The sequence below is a fragment of the Sciurus carolinensis genome, unplaced genomic scaffold (genome assembly GCF_902686445.1).
Source record: "Sciurus carolinensis unplaced genomic scaffold, mSciCar1.2, whole genome shotgun sequence".
Taxonomy (NCBI): domain Eukaryota; kingdom Metazoa; phylum Chordata; class Mammalia; order Rodentia; family Sciuridae; genus Sciurus; species Sciurus carolinensis.
Window position 1 is genome coordinate 452,000 of NW_025920131.1, and position 19,620 is coordinate 471,619.

The following is a 19,620-nucleotide window of genomic DNA, read 5'->3' on the forward strand; positions in this document are numbered from 1 at the left end:
TTTACATCCTCACATTGTTATACTTTTACATGGGGAATGGAGCACTATGTCAAGAGAACAGCATCCTCAACTCACCATGTTACCTCTGAGGTACTCACTGTAGGCTGAAAATATCACCACTAACCTGCGGCACTGTAGCTTACAAACCTGGTGCAGACGTGCTCAGAACAGCCGACGCAGTAGGGCAAAAGCCCCTAAGGCAAAGCCCAGTCTATAATCAAGCACCGAAATCTTATGTAATTGATTCAATACTTTATAAAACAATGGTTGTATGGGCAAACTTTCCCACTATTGTAAGATCAGAACAAAACAAGACAAATTCCAAGTTGGGGACTGTGTATTCCTAAATAAGGAGATTGAACTCCTTTTTCTCCTAACTAGGTCCACACAGTTTCTTTCCTCAGCACCTGGCTGCAAGCCCTTCCAGTCCCGACTGCCTCACGGCGGTGGGTTTGCACCCCTGGAGGGTAAGGGATGCTAGCCGAAAAGACCTCGAAGGATCCTGGAGTTTGGGTTCCGGCTGAACACACCTCGCAGGCCACAGGTCGGACTTCAGGGTGAGCATGAGGTCTGACTCGGGTGGCTGTCCCACCGAAGTGGGACGCCAGCTGCAGCGGCGCGGGAGGCGCGGGCAACGCAGGCGGTGGGGCCTGGGCGGGAAGGGGCTCCCCGAAGGCGGCTGTCGCAGGTGGCCGCGTGCCGTCGGTTCTGCGGGGTCACGGAGGGACCTGCTCACTTCAGGGTCTGGCCCTACCCGGGGTTACAAGGGACCTGCCGTTATAAGCCTGCTCTGCCCCAGGCCTCAGCGTCCACCCAGCGATCAGGGACCCTCGCCCTCGGCCTTCCACCCTGGGCTGGGCAGCAAGCAGATCCAGTCTCGAGAGACTTCCGGTCGCCTCCTCGCCTCTCGGGAGAGCGCGCACCTGCCACTTCCGGCGGCTGCGCTGCCTGACAACCGGGATGGCGGTTGAGCGGGATGGCGTTCTTCTCGCTGGAGCTGCTGGTGGACTAGGTGCGCCTGGAAGCCGCGCCTCCCCCCGGCCGGCCGTTGCCTTCCGGCTGCTGGACTTCCGCCACTTATGGTTCGTGCGCCCGCCAGGCCCACTGTGCTGCCCAGCGGCGCCCTGGGCTTCGGGCGCGGCAAGGCCTGCGTGTTCCGCCTGCGCCCCGCCGGCCTGCGTCGCCCGCGGCTGCGCGTCACGCTGCTGCAACTGCCCGCCTGCCCCGGCAGCCCGCGCCGTGACTGCTGGGCGCCTGCGACGTGCGGCTGCCAGCGGCCCTCGGCTGGGCAGCCAGGGAACCTTCGCCCTGCTGAACCCGGCGGGCCGGCACATTGGGGACCTGGAGCTGTTCTGCCGCCTGATGGAGCTGGACGGCCGCGCCCTGACCCGCCGGCTCGGCCCTCGCCGCCCTCGGCGCCCCGGACCGCGGCCCCCGGGACCCCGCGGGCCGGAACCCGGACATCGGTCCCCAGAACGCGGCCCCCGCCGCCCTCGAAGCCGCCGGGGCGCGGGAAGGAGACCCCAGCCCTGCCCCCGTGGGCTCCGCGGAGAACAGCAAACCTGGCCCTGCCTGCGGAGGCTGGGGACAGCAGTGTCAGCACCATCAGCACCTCCAGCGAGGAAGACGCCAAGCTGGATCTGGAAACCAACACCTTTTGCCCTCCTCTTCTGTATTACACTCACTTGACCCAAGAAAGGACGCTTCTTGCAGGTGTCAAAATCACCATTGAGCCCCAGAGGACGGACCTGAGAAGCTGGGTGATGCCTTGCCAGAAAAAGTACTTGTAAACCCTCCAACACATCTGAGCCCTCCAAAAGGTACAGATTCTGCAACACAGGAGATTCCTACGGTGCTTTTGAGTCCACCAGGGAGTCAGGATGGTAGCCCTTAATGAATCTACATGTTGCCCTCAAACTGAGCAAAATACAATCAATACAATAAGGCAGCTTCCTTTGCTGAATGCTTTGTTAATTGAGCTGTCCTTGTTATACAACCAACCCATGGGGAGTGCAACTCATGTGCATCCCCACTTAGCCTGGTTGTATAGAACTGAGGATAAGAAGGTACCAGAATCTTGTGCCAAATCCACGTGTCAGTCTGAATCTAAGAAGGATAAGTTTTCAGTGGGGACCATGAAAAGTCAGTGAGCATTCACTGTAGAAAGAACCAAGTTGAAAACCTTAAGAAAGGTAAATATTTTGAGAACAGTGGCAACTGTCAAAAAAGGGTGGCTAGGGGGCGTCTACTTTATGGCCTAAAAATACACTCAGACTCCGTTTAAAGCAGACAAATACTGACATTAGTAGTACATGAAGAGAGAATAATACAGAAAAATGCAAGCACAAACGTTGGGTACAAGTACAAAATTCAGAATTCCGTCCTCTAAAGTTAAAGTATTAAGCTTTGCAGAACAAAGTCAGAAGCCACATGAGTTGCCTAGAGATAAGTATTTAGATTCAGACACATCTTCTGCTGAAAATAGTGATACCTCAAGGCAAATTAGTGAAATCTTTGATGAGCCCAGCACAACTAAAGAAAAAAAGACAAAAGAAAAAGATTGTGGTGAAAACAGAACCAGCAGTGGTTCATTGGGAAGAATTATGAGTCCTGCAGATTCCATTATTCCAAGAAGATTGACTCCTACAAATATTTGTAAGGAAAACTGGAAACCAGAGTCCAAATCCATGTGTTTTCCAACAGGATGCTGTTGCTGACAGAATTGTAAATAAAGAAATAGATGATTGGCAGGTCAGAACCACAGATTATGATGTTCCTGCTGAAATGAGTGAAAATAGTTACCATGGAAGCATCTCAGAACTGAAGTATTCAGATGATTTCACCAACCCTTGCTCTCAGAAGACTTCTACACCACTGAGGAGACCAGCAAGAGTTTGCAAACTCATGATAGTAGTCCAGGGGCAGAAATTTCATGTAACAGTAGGTCTAGTGGAGCAAGACCACTCAAGGAAAAGTAGCAGTGAAAAGAGTTCTGTCTTAGCCCACCTTTTCGACTGGATCACCAGTACTCTCACAAAAGAGAAGGCATCTTTCAAAGACTCGGGAAAAAATCATGGAGAAGGCATCTAGTAACTCCACTGGTAATTTATCTTCATCCCATGGGACTGAGGAAAAAGAAAGCCAGATAGACCAAAAGAGTAGGCATAATTCTAAGGCTAAAAAAAGAGGTCAAGACTTCCTATGAACTTAAAGCAGAAACTGGTTGCAAATGGTCAGAAAAAAAGCCCGTCGCTGTGGACATCTCAAGTGAATTCTTACCTACCCTCTAATTTGTCAGAACTGGAACACTATTCTGGATGGCAGTACATCAGATCATTTTGAAGAAGAGGATGACATTGGTTCACTAAGAATTTCAAAGCAATACAAAGATATCTGTGAGTTAGTAATAAACAGACTTCCGGGATATATGGTGTAAAATATACTTTAAAAAAAATTTATGTGTACTGTTAAAATTTTAATTACATTATTTAGTGCTTAAATTATGTGAATAGTTTTTATAAGAAAATAAATGTCATTCCTTTATGCTTAACTAGTATTCTACCTTAAAGCTGATAATATTGATCATGAGATCACCTCATAACTTAGTAAGATTTCTTTATGAGTTATTTAAAAATAAAAGTGTATCTAAACTTTTAAAATGTGGAACATTCTAAAGCTGACTTCATTGAAATAAAGGTTAGTTAATAAGCATAGCTGCAAATTTTAATGGGATTAAGTTATTTAACAAAATATAAGACATTTTGTGAGATGCAGAAAGATAAAAAAATTTAAGATATAGTTCCTGCTCTTAAAAGAGCTTACAGGATGTGTGTGTGTGTGTGTACAATGTATGTGAATTTATACACACACACACACAACATCAGAGAGGTTCACATCCTGGGATCCACAATTGAGGGAGTCCCTTTTAATAGTGTTCTATATTTAACCACAATCTGCATGATTGCTTGATTAATGTTTGTCTTCCATAGTCTGAAGTGTTGTGATGAGAAGGACCCTGTCTATTTTTAGCACCCATCACAGTCCTTGGCATGTCATTGGGATGCAATGAAAACATTTGTTGAACAAAATAAATGATTGCTAGCATTTAAAATACCTTATGAAAAGTTATAGAAAAAAAATTATAGTAATAACAAGCAGAAACCCTGAAAAGAACCTGTGAAAACCCTTATTAAGACATGTTTGACTAATATTTGTGTTTTGCTGCTCATGTGAACAATCTTTAGGTGTTCTCTGAAGCATCTGGAGAGGGGAGTTTTAAAGTTGTCTTCCTGTGTGGTTTCTTGAATAGGGTTCAGTGTATTGCTTGTCAGTTGAGGTTCAGTGGTTATTTTTAATGTGTGAAAACTTGTTTTCAAGTCGTGATAATTTATAATTCCATTGATTTTATACTTTGACTTTATTCTGTCTTCAGATATTTGCATATATTTTCTTCTGCGCTCTATTTTTTTGACTTTGAATATGTGAAGGCCCTAATTTTCCTTTTTTTATAAGTAATTAATTATATGGTATTATCTCTGGATGATCAAATAGTAGGTAAGATTTAGAGAGATGGTAAGAAGAGAAGAGGGTGTTCTGTGTGGGGGACCAGCATGCATAAAGGATCAATGGATACCAGCATGGATTCATGGGAGATGGAGAATTACCTTGATTTGAATAATAGGTTCTGCTACACAGTGATGTTGAGTAATCCCTTTTACTTTGCTCACTAAGGTTCCCAGCACCAGAGTAAATTCCCAAAGTAGGAATTGGGCTTTTAATTATTTTGAGTCTTCCTCATCTGTGATTATAGCATGGCTAATCATCAGCCAGACTTATTGGTGGCTTGGTGAGATTTCTAACTTTATCCCCAGCATCCAGTCCAATAGTGAGTTTCAGATCCTTACTTGTTCTAACTTGGATAAAATATGTGGAGAGTTGTACAAATGAACCAAGATTTGCAGGATTTTTATTTTCTCTTTTAACCTAAATACAAAATAAATAAATAAATAAAAAAAAACTGACTTGGTCAAGACCAAGGTATTCTTCCGACATTCTTCAGGAATTGGTCATGCCAAGCAGAAACTGACTTCAGATGGGTATCTTGAGGTTGGAGTGCTAACCCTTCATGCATTTTCTTATTTTCCAAACAGTTCCTAGGTTTATTATACTAATAAGATATAGCCATTTAGAAAATGTTAGAAAATTCAGATAAGAGCTTTTGCTTTAAAATATGTACTAAGGAAAGATTATGGTCCTTTCCTCCCAAAATCCTGCTGCAAAGAGATGTAAAAATAACAACCTAAAGTTCACAGAAAATACCAGTGGTGGACAAGACAGTTGGAGGAACTTCTGGAAGATCAAAGCAGATGGGACTAAGATGATGAAAATGGGGCTAGAAATCCACCCTTTGGCATAGCCAGGAGGACACTGCCTGAAGAAGACTCCATGGGTCAGAAGCACAGCCACCAAGCCAGCAGCAGCAGGAGGCTTCTCCAAGTGCTAAGTTAAGTTGGGTATGGCTTTGTGCAGGGTGTCAGCACTGTGGGGACACAATAACTGCCTTCCACTCAGAGGAAAGGGAGCTCTGAGCAGGGCTGAGTGAAGACAGAGTTTTCTAAAATACAAGGAGACTGTACCAGACGGAGCACGAACTTTCCCTGCAAACCTAGGTAAGGGCCCTGTCCGTAGGCTTTGTTGTTTCTGTGTATCATGTCTGTCCATGACAGGTACATAAGAATGCTTCCTTTGTGCCTCTGGGATGCCAGTGGGGCCCATGGGGAAGGAGCTGTCCCAGTCCATCATAATAGAGCAGTCCAAAGCTTACAGAATGAGGTGGAGACGATGGAACTTGGCTTTGAATCAGATATTGAGTAGAAAAACGCCTGGCAGCAGGACTGTGTTTTAGAGGAGAGACTGTGTTTGTCCCAGAACAGGAAAGGGTAGATTAGATAAGCTCCCAGTTCCTGAGTGATAGTAAGACAACAACCAAAGATTGATGTTGGAGAGACAGCATGGAATGGAGGCCCCTGAGTCAGGAATCAGTCATGACTGCTTGAAAGAATATGCGTGTGTTTCATTTCCTTTTTGTCTTCACCTTGGTTTTAATTCACCTCTTTTGAAGGATCTAGTTCTATAAAAGCAATGGGGAATGGATTTGTTCATGGCTCATAATTTATTTGAAATCCTAGAGGAAGAGCCACAAGTCCCCAGAGTCTGTGAGTCCATATACTGAGAAAAAAAAAATGCAGGAACTCTTAGAAGCCCTTCCTTTCTACCCAGAGATTTCTCCTTCCGCTGTCTGCTAAAACCTCAGAGGGCTTTGCGTTTTCTTTTATTGAGGGAAGCTGTTCAATTGTAGTCTCACACCCATCAACTGCCTCTCAGAACTTGTGATTTCAGTATCAACTGGAGTGAATTGGGACTGATTTCTGGACCCAGGATGATGAAACAATGGGTTGCTGTAGATGTAGAGGAGCCTGCGGTTGCATTGTTCTGGAAATGGTTGCTTGCATATTCAGAATCTGTGAAAATGTTTGCAGGTACTTTGGGACAGCATTTATTAGACTGAGGTGAAAGATCTTTCTAATCTGAGAATGTCCTGAGTGTGGACATGTGCTGCTTGTTGGCGATGCACCCTGTTCCCAGTGGTGGCCTTGCCCGCAGCCAAGCACTCAGGAGGGCAGTCTTAAGTTTCCAGGTGAAACCTTCCATTCCGGCTGCTTTTCTGCATGTCTGATTTCTTGGGACTGCTTTCCTGCCTCCCTGATCACCTCTAAGAATGAGTGTGAGAGCTTCTTACTCAAATTATGGCCTTGCTCCTTAATGAAAATGAGGGTCATTTTCATTGATGTCATCTTTGTTGTCATTACTTCGGCACTAATGCCCCCTTACTGGGTGAGCACTTCCCAACTCATGAGGCCTTTCATGACCTCGTTTTGTCTTTACAAGAGTCCAGCAAACTTAAATGAGGAAAGAGGCTATTTCCATACTCATCGCCTATCTCACATCCACAGAGAACTGACCCAGAAAATTCATGTTCCTTCAACACTTACATAACTTCCACAAGCAGGGTGGACAGTAGTAGTGTATAAACAGATAAAATCCCAATTTTAAGCTGGATGCAGTGGCATGCCTATAATCCCAGTGGCTTGGGAGGTTGAGGCAGGAAATAGTGAGTTCAAAGCCTGTGTTAGCAACAGGGACACCAAGCAACTCAGTGAGACCCTGTCTCTAAATAAAATACAAAAAAAAAAAAAAAAACTGGGAATGTTGCCCTGAGTTCAATCCCCAGTACCCCCCCAACACACACCAAAAAATCCCAATTTTATGCTAATTTTCTGAAGTAAGCACCATCATCATGAAGTCTGCCCTCTTAGCTGATTTCTGTGTAGAAAACATCTTGTTGATCAGTGTTGCACAGGGGCCTCCAAACCTGTTCCTATTTTGACTAAACTTTATGCCTATTGGTCAGCAATTTCCATTTCCCCTCATGCCAATGCTGAGACCCATCCCACTCTGATTATACCCATCTTACCATTTTAGATTCTCACATTGTCGAATCTGTAGTCTTCTGTGACCCAGAGTTCACCCAGGTTGTATATTGCAGAATGTCCTTACTTTTTAAAGGTAAATAGTATTCCAATGTATGGGTGTCATGTTGTCTTTATCCATTCATCTGCCAGTGGACATTTAGGTTGCTTACTTGTCTTGTAATTGTGATTAATGCTGCTGTGAAAACAGAAGTGTCAATATCTACACAGAATCCTTATTTCAGTTCTTTTGGACAAATACCTAGGTGGCCCTCCCTTTTATTTTTGTCTTCTATTTTTATCTTCTAACTAAACCAATCAATCATTTTTATTGAACCAGTTGTTATGGTTTCCTACATCAAAAGAAAGGATCCAAGCCAGGTACAGTGGTGTATGTCTATAGTCCCGAGACTCCAGAGACTGAGGTGGAGGGTTGTAAGTCAGGGCCAACCTGGACAACTTAGACTCTGTCTCAAAATTTTAAAAATAATAAAAAGAGCTGGGGTTGTGGCTCATGGTAGAGTACCCCTGGGTTCAATCCTAAGTGCTGGGGGTGAGGGGGAGCATCCATCTCATGCAGAGATATACTATCATAAATCTAGGTGTAGTATTAAAAATGAGCAGAAACTGTTAGTTAGATGGTGGTTAGAAACAAAAACATGAGTTTATAGGAATTCAGAGCTAGAAAAATACACATTTAGTTCAGCTCTTCATTTTATAAATAAAGTACACAGTCCAGGAAAAAGGAGTTTTTAGTCTTTCCCCCTTCAAGGTTCTTTCCATTAGAAAATACCATTTCATGTGTCAAATGGGAATGTAGTAAACCTAAATTATGTGTGTGGCAAACATTCTGCACCCCTTATGTGGAGAACATTAAGAGAAAGTTAGCTTATTTAGAGATGTGGGAATGCATCCTCTGTTCCTGAAGGGCATCCTGTCCAGACTAGGTCAGGCCGACCTGTTGAGTGCGGGCTCCCTCCACTCACCTCCTACCCACCTTGGTCAGCCTTCCATACCTGGAAATGGAGAAACAGTAGTACCTCTGGATTACTAGGATTGAGTGAGGTGTGTTGTAGGTGGGATCAGCACATCCTTTGTCCCTGTTGGAACAAGCTGGCCTCCTTTCTTCTCCAGATTCCTGGCTGACACACTTTGAAGCCAGTGAGACCTGAGGAGAGGTCAGGTAAGCAGTGTGTGGACCCCTGTCCAGCAGGGCTATGTTGAGACTGTAGAAGAGTTACAGCTAATTTTTGTGCACAATGGAAAATACAAGCAAGACAGCACAGCAAATCAAGAGAGAGGCTCTAGAGCGAAGGAGAGGGCTTTCTGTGTGCACGTTTGGAAATCCCTGGTCCTGCAGGCTGTTAGCCAGCCATGTTCATCTAAGCTGGTTGGGGCACATGGCATCGCCCACAGGCCTTCTGTTGTGTCCTCAGTGCACATAGAATTCAGCACCCCTTCTGGGCAGAGCTGGTGTGTGTCATAGGGCCTGCCTTGGGGATGACTTGCTTCCTGTCTAGAATCTGGACATTATCTTTTAAAATTCAATTTTACAATCTGAACTAAAGTGCCTGCATTTCATACTACTGATGAATTTCGCTTCTAAAATGTAGATGGAGGGACTCATAGCACCTCATTGCCAGAGCTAATATAGTTCTACCTACAGTACTGTCAGTGCAGAGTATAGAATTACTGAAAAACAACCATTCTTTAACTTTCTGTTTATTCTGTCAGTTAAGGTTGTTTCTGTGGAGTTCTGAAGACCGCCTCTGGAATGTTTCCTACACTAGTTTCAAACTTCTGAGTTGGCTGCATCCTCACATGGTTTTTTTGGCTGGTGTTCTGGGCATGTGCATGTATAACAGTCTGGCACACTTCACTTTGGGCACACATATAATGACACCCCTTTTCACTCCAAAAGATGCTCTTGCTCACACTTCCATGTTGGCAGGAAGCCTGGCACCAGTTCTGAACTCCACTGCCACATGGCTGCATACTTAGTGCTTACTGGTGCCAGGTCTTGTGACCTGCCCATCAGTTGCCTTGGCTTTCAACTTCTGTGGCTTCCATTGCTGTGACAGTGCTGCTTTTGAAGACCTGTCACACTAGTCATGATCCTACATAAAGCACGTGGCAGGTGTGATTTGGGGTTTTACTTGGGAGCTCGCCTTCATGAGGTGGAGAGCCTGGAGATGTGTGGAACAAGGGTCCTACTGCAGGTTCTGTTTTCCAAGTGTTCCTTGGGCTCTTTAAGGTCCATGCCCACCAGAGAACTCTGAAATATCTGAAGTATCATCAGCGTGTCTCATAATTTGAGCACCTAATGGAAAGGGGCTGTGGGCTTGATTTCTCCCCTCTGAAGTCTTCCTAGGCCTGTATAATTTACCTTTCTTTTCTTTTCTTGGTCTCTAATCACAGAAAGGATTTTAGATTCTTTTTTTTATTTTTTCTTGGTAGCAGGAATTAAACCCAACGGTACTTAACCACTGAGTCACATCTCCAACCCTTTTTAATCTTTTTTTTTTTTTAATTTTGAGACAGGTTCTAACTAAATTGCTTAGGGTCTAAGTTGTTGAGCTGGCCTTAAACTTGTGATCCTCCTGCCTCAGCCTCCCAAGGCTCTGGGCTTACAGGCATGTGCCACTGTGCCAGGATTTCAGATTCTTAAGGTTGATGAATATGATTTTGTATTTACACAACAAAAGTGACTTTTGTAGTTTGTAGGAAGAGTACAAGATTTTTTTCTGAAGAGTTTTCTGTGTGTCTTTATGTTCCCATAGGAGAAGAGCTGGCAGCACTAACCTAACATGAGTCAGTCAGCCTTACCTGCCCCAGGCACCTCTGCAAGTGTGTATGTGGAGCATGTCTTACTTGTTTCTTCCCCCAGTCACCACAAGGAGCCTACCACAGTACTTCCCATGAAATATAGTTTCTCATTAATTTGTGCTACTGTAACAAAATGCCACAAACTGGGAAACATAAGGAAGAGAAATTTGTTTCTCACTGACCTGGAGGCTGCTGGAGGTGACAGCAGGCTCAGCATCTGTTAAGGACCTAATCCACTTCCAAGTTAGAACCTTAGTGCCCTTGTCCTCCTGTAACAGGCTGACAGATTTGACTCTGTGGAAAAGTTATAGGCCAGGCTATATGGACAATGACTAAACAAACTCCATTTTGCTCTGAACTCCCATGTTATTTAGGAAATGCTTCTTCCATGGGAACGCCGCCTCTGTACCCAACAGTTTCTTAGCAATACAAAATGACAATTCTTATATGATAAAAAACTGTTCTTTCTTGATTCCTAGTTTTGTAAACAATGCATCATGTTAACAGTGATGTCAACAGTGATTGTGTGGTTGTTAGTAACCACTCTTTCGTCTGTACCTAGGTAAGGGTCATTTTGATCTACTTCCCCCTTTGCTGATGATTTCATGATGTTAGCTTGTAATTTTGAATTATAGCAACAGATACTTATAATTGATGTACTGATTTTTGGTATAAAAACCCCTGCAACCCTATGGTCAGGACTGTTCTCCCAAATGCCATTTTTGGGGCATTGTGTGTGGCAATCAGCTGACTGGCTAATAAAGTCTCTCAAATTTGGACTTCTCAGTGGTGATCAGTCTGTAAATTGAGCCCCACAACATTTGAAGGGCCCAGCGAGATCCTCCCTGCCTGGTGGGTAACCTCTGCTCACCACTGACCTGAAAATTCCTGCGGAGGGGAGAGGCCACAATGTTGCTGCTAGGGGAAGGCCTCTGAGAGATGTTCCTCAGCCCCGGCTGCATGGTGTGTGGAGCCCCGCCCCAGGACTCAACTAAATTCTCTGAGAGTCACCTGTTTCTGTGCCCCTGGGGACGGTAAGTCTGTTTCTGGCAGATCTTATCTGGAGACTCTGAGGAAGGCTGGACAGCAGCTTCCTGATCTGGGACTGTGGCAAGATGTTACCCAGGACCTCAGGTCAGAAATCAGGAGTGGCCACTTGTCATTGTCTTTGGCGTCTTACCTGTTCTGTGTTTGTTCATCTTTTTCTGTTTTTTTGCTGCCCTTGAGTGTGGACATGTGTTGGTCTCCCTCCTGTTCATCACATACCCCCTTCAATGCGTATTGATCAATTTCCAGGAATTCCAGAGAAGGACCACTGACAACAGGACCTGGTATGAAATCTATTCTCTCTCTAAATGCTATGCAAGAGAATGGCCAACTTTCACTGTCAGATGGCCCCTTTAGGGCACCACCAAATTGTCTTTGGGCTGCCTGGACATCCAGATCAATGTCTTATATTCAATTTTTTAAAAAATGGTTAAAAAGGTTTTTAACCAGGTTGACTAACTTACATTGAAATGTAAACTGCTACCAACAGGAATTCCAACTATTGAAGTTGGTCCACCAAAATGCCAGGCTAACATTTTGATGGCCGCTATACAGAGACCAGAAAAAACAGTTTAGAACAAGACCCCAACCTGAGGGGGCTCTTGCAAGGGTACCAATGGAAGCAGCTCCCTTGCTGTTTGGGAAACTCCTTCAGGGAGGAATGGGGCATAACCTCTGTCTATATTCTTTGAATTCTTTTCATCTCTGATGAGCTGAACCACATCAGGATGGTGGCCAAAAAGACCTTTAAAATTCTATTTTTTAAGTTCATCATTTTGATCTGGTGCACCTAGGTTAATTTTTTGATCAGACCTGGTCTATCCAACTATAAAGTCTTTCTAATGTTCTGTTTCATTCAGAGGCCTGGGTAGAGGGTTAACAATCTAATGGATTTTTAAAAATAAGCCACAAGGCCTTTGTTGATCTGTTTATTTTATGTATATGTACACCAGTGCATTGTCACATCTACATATGTTTAGTACCAAAATTGGCATATGAGCTCATAAATTAAAATTTAAAAAATGAATCCAAATGCTTTTGGTCACATGATTTAAAAGGTTTTTAAATTGGGTGTACAAAAGTATGGCTTTCAAGTTACTAACACAGTTTTGTTTCTAGGTGGTCAAAAAATGATAAAAATGTTAATTTTAAAAATGTCTATCCATTGTTTCTAGATTTTTCTTCAATGGGTAAGAAATGACTGATGCTGCCCAATACATTTCTCTGTTATCTGGTATCTGGTTAAAAACAAAACAAAACAAAACAAAAAACTAAGTTAGATTTGACTTACTTGGGATTGATCATGGATTTGTTTCTTGGAGACATCTGATTGATTTACAGAGTTAAAACTAATTATTAAATATAACATCAAGTACTCTTAGCTCCTTAAATTCCATAGGGTAACATACTTAAAACATTATTGATTTTTTATAAATTAGTAACTAAAAAAGGTTTAAAATTGCTTTATGTCATCCCTAAAACAAGGTTACTAAAGTCTCAACAGGTATAATTCTATATAAAGGGTCCAAAAGTTTCAACTACATTTTAAATAAATTTCTATAAATAACAAAGTATTTCATCTTGTTAAAATGGAGTAATTTATCTAAATTTAGAAATTTACAAGAGTTGTTTCAGAATATAATTTTTTTAAAAAGTGGGGATCAATGGATTAAACTAATGATTCTAGATAAAAATATATTTAGAAAAACATGTTTTTAGGTAAAAAACAGTATGCAATAAAATAAAGCTGTAATACACCTAAGTAAATAGCAAGAGGGTCTAATTAAGTGATTTTAAAAGTGTAAATTAAGGGTAAATTTTAAAAGCTTTATGTACATACAAGTAACACAACAGTTAAAACTATTCAAGGATTTTCCCTAAGGTCAAATATTAATGCCCTGATATAAACCAAAGTTTAGTCTATATGCTAAAATGACGAATGATTCTTGAAATTTAATTTATTCTTGACATTATGTCTGTTAAGTTTTATTCTCTAGAACAACTAGTCTTAAAAGTCAGGGGTTTATACAACTGGTTAAACAGTCAACTTTATTTTAGAGTATTGTACTATATTACAAAGTCTAATTTTTTTAAAAAAAACTAAACTTGGTTAATATAAAAACATCAATGTAATTATGATTCTATTACTCTTCTTTATATATTAAATGTGTTATATCTTCCAGGTATACAAGTCTTTAAAATGAAGGTTTGAAAGAACATTTTATCAAGCTGGTGTTCTCCAACCTAAAGCTGTAATGGTAATTTTAAACTTATAGGAAGAGCAAATTTTGGGGGGATTTATCATTTAATGTTCTGTAACTGGACCTGAACCTTATGTTACCTTCTACATTGGGATAAAAATGTAAATATATTTCTAAAAGTTAATAAGAGACTGATTTGTTTACAGGTTAATGTTGTGAAACATAAAAACATTTTGCCACGTTACTACACAAAAGAAAAATTAAAAGCTCTCTCAGCTTTCTTTAATTCATGTTTTAGATGTAATATAGTGTTAACTAACATTCATAGACTTAGGAAACAATATATATAAACTTTGTAAAATGACATTTAAAAAGAAGACAAAGATCAATTTCAGTACTAACCACTTTATCTAAGAATTGTGAAGAGCCCCGCCTTACCTAAGATAAGGCTCTGCCTCCCCTCACTACATGAGAGTGACTCCAAAATAAGCCAGAATTCAGTTCTTTTAAAGTTATAATCAAAAGATTGGGTTTTGTTGTTGTTGTTGTAAAATTACTGTGATCTCAAACAGGGGATATAATATGTACTTTAACTGCTACCTGTTAGTGCCTTAACAAAAGTACATTAGGCCATCATCTATAAACAGGTAATAAATAAAAGGGGTAAAAATAACTATGAAATTATAAACATAAAGTTAAAGCCTCTTGCTTTAAGACTGATAAGACTGGTTTGCTGGATGTTTAGCACCAAGACTTAAAAATTAAAATTAAGATGAAAGGGAAAAAAAATTTGGCTCTTGCCCTCAGTCAGTCTGAATCCAGGGAACAAAAGAATATCTCTAAGGCGCTTTATAACTCTGGGCCACATGACTGCCCAATCAGAGAGATTTTGAGACCACTAGAGGATGAAAAGCCAATCAGTGCACCTGCTGCAGAGGGTCTTTGGAAAAGGGAGACATCCATTATGCTTCCAAAGAAAGCCCCTCATCAAGGATATCCTACCTAGCAAAAGGAACTAAGGAGCTGCTCTCAAGTTCCCCATGAGTGACCCCTATGGGAACTCAGCTGACTCTTAACAACAGACAGAAACAAGGTCAATTTGACCAACTTGATCTTAAACACCTAGCAAAACAGTTAAAACCAAAACTGTTATGACATTTTAAAATTTCTTGGACATTTTAAAAACAACAAAATAGTTATTTTAATGTGACTTGAGATATTTTACAAAAATCAGGTGACATTAGGTAACAACTAAATGTTGTGTTTACATTCCTGATAACTCCAACAATGTTAAAGATTTATAAGGTCTTATCCTCTCCAGCCTTGTTAGACTTTGTTAGGCCTTGTTATGGGGCCAACATCTCAGCAATTCCACCTCCTGGTAAGAAATTATTGATTTCTGTCATCTTCATGCTATTCATTGACAGGTTCCAGATGCTATTTATTTTGTGCTCATGTTTTCTTTTTCTTTCATAGAATCAGAATTTTACTCCTAGATAGACCCAAATTCTGAAAAGGGACTTCAAACTGCTTGCTGTACCTTATGTGGCCCCCTCTCAACTCTAAGCAACAAGAGGGTCATTTGCCCTTTTTCCTTACAGCAGTAAGAAGTCCCTAAAATGAAAAGGGTAATAAAAAAAATTTTTAAAGACAGTCAATATAGATAGGTAATTGGGTTGAATCACAAAAATAAAGGCCAGTTTGGGTCCCAAAATTTGGAGACAAAAAGCCTCTGAGAGATGAAAATGTTAATGCTTCCAGAGCCCTTCCCACACCCATAGCAAGATAACCTGCTCCTGCTCCAATCTGTCATTAAGTCTCTCCAACAGGTTCAACTTCTGAGAACCAGCCCCAAGAGACCACTGATTTCCAACACCCATTCCAGTCAGAAGACTACATCTGTGTCAAATGGTTCCACAAAGAAGAACTAGTACCCACCTGAAATGGAGGGTACCTTACTCACAACATGGATTCATCACATCTGAGTCAAGAAAACAGAAAAATGGACAGCCCTTAGAGACCCCAACCACCCTGTAAAGATAAGACTGAAAAATGTTAATCATGTTTTTCTTCTTGCTTAGACTATGGTATAAGGCCTGGGCTACTAAAACAACATACTTTGTCCATCAAATTAAAGTATAACATGACCACTACAACCCCTTACTTAATTTAAAAGATAAATAAAGGATTCTTACACCTTTCTATGGTACTTGGTACATATGACAACCATCTATGGGCACTGAGGAACATGATTTGCTTGTATGTCAGGAGTAACTCCATGCCTGGCCCTTAAACTTTTTGAGATTACCAAATGGGATGAATTCTGGGTTACTGTTCACTATTATGGGGAGAGAGAAAGGGATTATCTGGGGCTAATACAACCATCTAAATGAGCAGCCCCTGTCTTAGTTCCCCTCCTAATGGGATTAGGTAGAGCTGGAACCACTGCTGTAGGCACCACTGCATTCACTACAGGAGACCAAAATTTCAACACCAGAAGTAGACAAATAGATATAAACTTAAGTAAATTTTTAAAAACTCTCTAAGTCACTTTAAAAAATTCCCTGATTCACTTGCTAAGGTAGTTTTACAAAACAGAAGAGGGTTAAATATGCTGTTTTTAAAATAAGAGGATTACATTTGACCTTAGGGAGACCTGTTGTTTCTATACTAACCACTCAGGTATCATTTGTGTTAGTTTATCTTTGATTAGAAGAGGCTCAAGAAAAGGGAGGAAAACCAAAATAGAAATTAGTACCAAAATCTGTTCTTTTGGTCCCCTGTTAACTACTTTAATTACCATGATGGCAGAACCTCTCATCCTAATTATGATGGGACATTTAATCAGGCAATGCATGATAAACTGTTTAAATATGTTAGAGATAGAATCCAATCTGTTAAACTAATGGTGTTACATGCCCACTACAATCACCTCTACACTAATAATGAATCAATGCTTTGATTATGTACATAAAATCAGTGGAGAATGTGTCAGATTGACAGATTTGACTCCTTGGCAATGTTACAGGCCAGGCTATGTGGGCAATGACTACACAGACTCCATTTTGCTTGAGACTTCATGTTATGTAGAAAATGCTTCTCCCATGGGAACACCCTGCTCTGTACCCATCCACAATTGCTTAGCTTCTCCCATGGGAGCACCCCGCCTTTGTACCCATCATCAGTTACTTAGCAATACAAAATGACAAAATGACAGTTCCTATATGATAAAAAAAAATCTTTCTTTTTTGGTTCCTCTGTTTCCTAAGCAATGCACCATGTTGATGGTGATGTCAACAGTGATTGTGTGGATGTTAGTAACCATTCTTTAGTTTGTACCTAAACTTCCCTCTCTGCTGATGATTTCAGATCTCATGATGTTAGCTTGTAATTTTGAATCATAGCAACAGACACATTTGATGTAATGACTTATGGTATAAAAAACCCTGCAACCCATGGTTGGGCTGTTCTCCCAATAGCCATTTAGGGGGTGTTGTGTGAGAGCCAGCTGGCTAAAAAATGCTTTCAAATTTGACCTTCTCAGTGGTATGGGTCTGTGCTTAAGTTGTGCCCCATAACACTCCAAAGAGGGGAAATGTGTCCTCATGGCAGAAGGAACAGGGCAAGGGAGGCAACTCCCTCACAAGCCCTTCCATAAGGCACCTCTCATTCCTGAGGGTGGAGCCACCCAGCCTCGCCACCCTGTGGGTGTGTGGATCTGATTTTATGTGATTAAAACTGCCAAGCAGATTGTTGTGTGCTAGTTTTAAAGGTTTCGAGTCATCTATAGCTGTTGTAAAACATATACTGTTTAAAGCTTTGTAAATATGAGTTTGAAAAGTGAAAGTGTTGGGACCGTGTTCTGTGCCCTAGAGGCAGTGAACAGTCCACACTCCTCATCCAACCTCTCTGGGCCCTCTATGGTTCTCCGCTTCTTCTTGGATGTCCTCAACTTCACTGTCTTCTGGTTTTCTCCAGAACTGTCCTCCAGGCTCCCTGTCTCTGCTCTGCATCCTAACACTGCCCTCCAGCTCTTGCTCCTGCTCCATGACTCTTCCCACGACCTCGCTCAGCTCACCCCACTGCTTGAAAAGCAACTGAGGCAACTTTTCTCCCCAACACAACCCTCTCTCAAAGTGCAGACTTCTCTACCCGAAGGGTCAGTTGTCCGCCACAAGTGTCTGAAAGTGGCAGTGCACACTGTGGCTTGATTCCCATCCACACAGCAGCACGCTCTGGGTTTCCTGAGCTGATGGCTCTCCCTTCACACCCCAGACATCTCCACTGTGGCTGCCTTCACTGTGCTTGGGGTGACCCCTGCGGGTGGCATCAGTAGCCAACTGTGGATTCTGGCTTCTGCCTGGGGTTTGTTGGTGGAGGCACTGGCAGGAGGGTGGAGGACAGGAGAGGGCAGTGGGCCTGAGTCTCCAGCCCCCTCCTGTGGCCAGCCTTGGGTAGATCATGCAACAGTCCTACCGAGACAGTCATGGCTCTTGTGGGACAGTCCTTTATGACTTTGGTCACTGCAGCAGCCCTCAGCTCTGGGACTGACCAGCCCCTCTCCCTTGGTGCTCTGGGTGCTGATCCTGTGGCCCTGTGCCATTCTGATTTGGTCTTCCTGACTCTGCCCACCCTCTACAGAGCTCCTCATGAGCCTGCTGCAGTGCATCATATTGTCAAGGACTTTGACTGTGCCCCTTCCCAGCTTAGCACCAGCACCAGTGGGCTGCTCAGGCAAAGGGCTGGTAGCACCCTCCCCTGCCTGCTCCACATCCCATTGCCCCATTGACACCACCTCCTGCAGTCAGAGTCGAACTGCCTTTCTCCTCCCCTGCTGGCCCTTTACTGGTCTTGGCTCATCCAATCCACTCACTGCATAACTACGTGATCTCTTAAAAAAGAAATCAGGCCACATTCTTTCTCTGCTTAAAACTCATTAGGACTTTCAGAGTAAAACCCGAATTTCTCTCTGCAGGCCCACAGGCCTGTGTGCTGGGACCTCTGTTTCCCCTGTCCTGCTGCAGGCAAGCCACCTGCCTGCTGTTGCTTTCACACCTCAGGATTTTCCATGCTCCTCCTTGTCACCTCTTTGGAGAGGCCTTAGGACAATCATGTCAAATTTGGTTTTCTTCCCAACTTCCCTACCTGCTGTCTTCTGCATTGCACCTGGTCAACTCCTATAGTCTCCTACAGCATATGCAACATAATTATGCATATCACTAATTTTTATGCTTGTTTACAGTCCCTCCTTGCTCATTTTTTGTCTTCTTCACTAGTCTGTAAGTCTCTGATGGCAAAGACCATCTTGCCCACCACTACAGATCCAGCTGTAACACAGTGCTTGTTGGCATAAATGGACGCACGGTTGATGACATTCAGTAAACATTTGTTCAATGCACAGAGGCTTAAATATTCAAGTGGGGGAGAAACAAACACTAGTACTTAAAAGGTTCACAAGAAGTAGCAGCAAAATTGAGGAGAGGATTTTACATATGTACACGTGTATCCATCCCCACCCCAGGTGATGACAACTATTCATCTGTTGCAGATCTAGAAACACCACTCACTGCAGAAGAATTCTCAATTACACAGGGGAGATTAAAGTTGCAGCACTTGGGAATAATTACAACAATGTTTTCCTTATATATGCTCAAGAAGAAAAGAAGAAAAAGGAAAGATTGGCATGAAAACTCAATGGAAAAACATTTCAAACACTAATCAAATGACTATTACAATCTCAGGAAAATTATTTCAAAGTCTCAGATCTTTGGTCTGAGACCTGAAGACTAATTCCTCAAAGATGTGATTTAACTCCATAATTTCAAACAGCTCAGTCTGAGCAGGAATGTTTTAAGTCACCCTGCTCCAATGAGAACCATTAAATGAAGGGCTGAGGTCCAGCTCATGCCGCCTCAGGCAGCAGTGTTTTCTGATTGAGATGCGTTTGTGTCCACAGCCACCTGGCCACTTAGCATTCTGAGTCTTTGTTTGCAGTTATTTTTCAGGTATCTGGTTTA

The 19,620-nt window shown here is 42.4% G+C and overlaps 1 protein-coding gene and 1 pseudogene across 1 annotated transcript in view; one reads left to right on the forward strand and one right to left on the reverse strand.

The window, feature by feature from the left end:
- Positions 1 to 565, reverse strand: part of LOC124974096 (solute carrier family 25 member 36-like) — a 4,246-nt gene extending 3,681 nt beyond the window's left edge. The window contains 1 exon segment of the mRNA XM_047537633.1: positions 443 to 565. Coding sequence (XP_047393589.1) covers positions 443 to 565 — 123 coding nt within the window.
- A 514-nt stretch (positions 566 to 1,079) lies between these two features.
- On the forward strand, positions 1,080 to 3,436 carry LOC124974097 (microtubule-associated protein 10-like; annotated as a pseudogene).
- Positions 3,437 to 19,620: the final 16,184 nt, after the last annotated feature.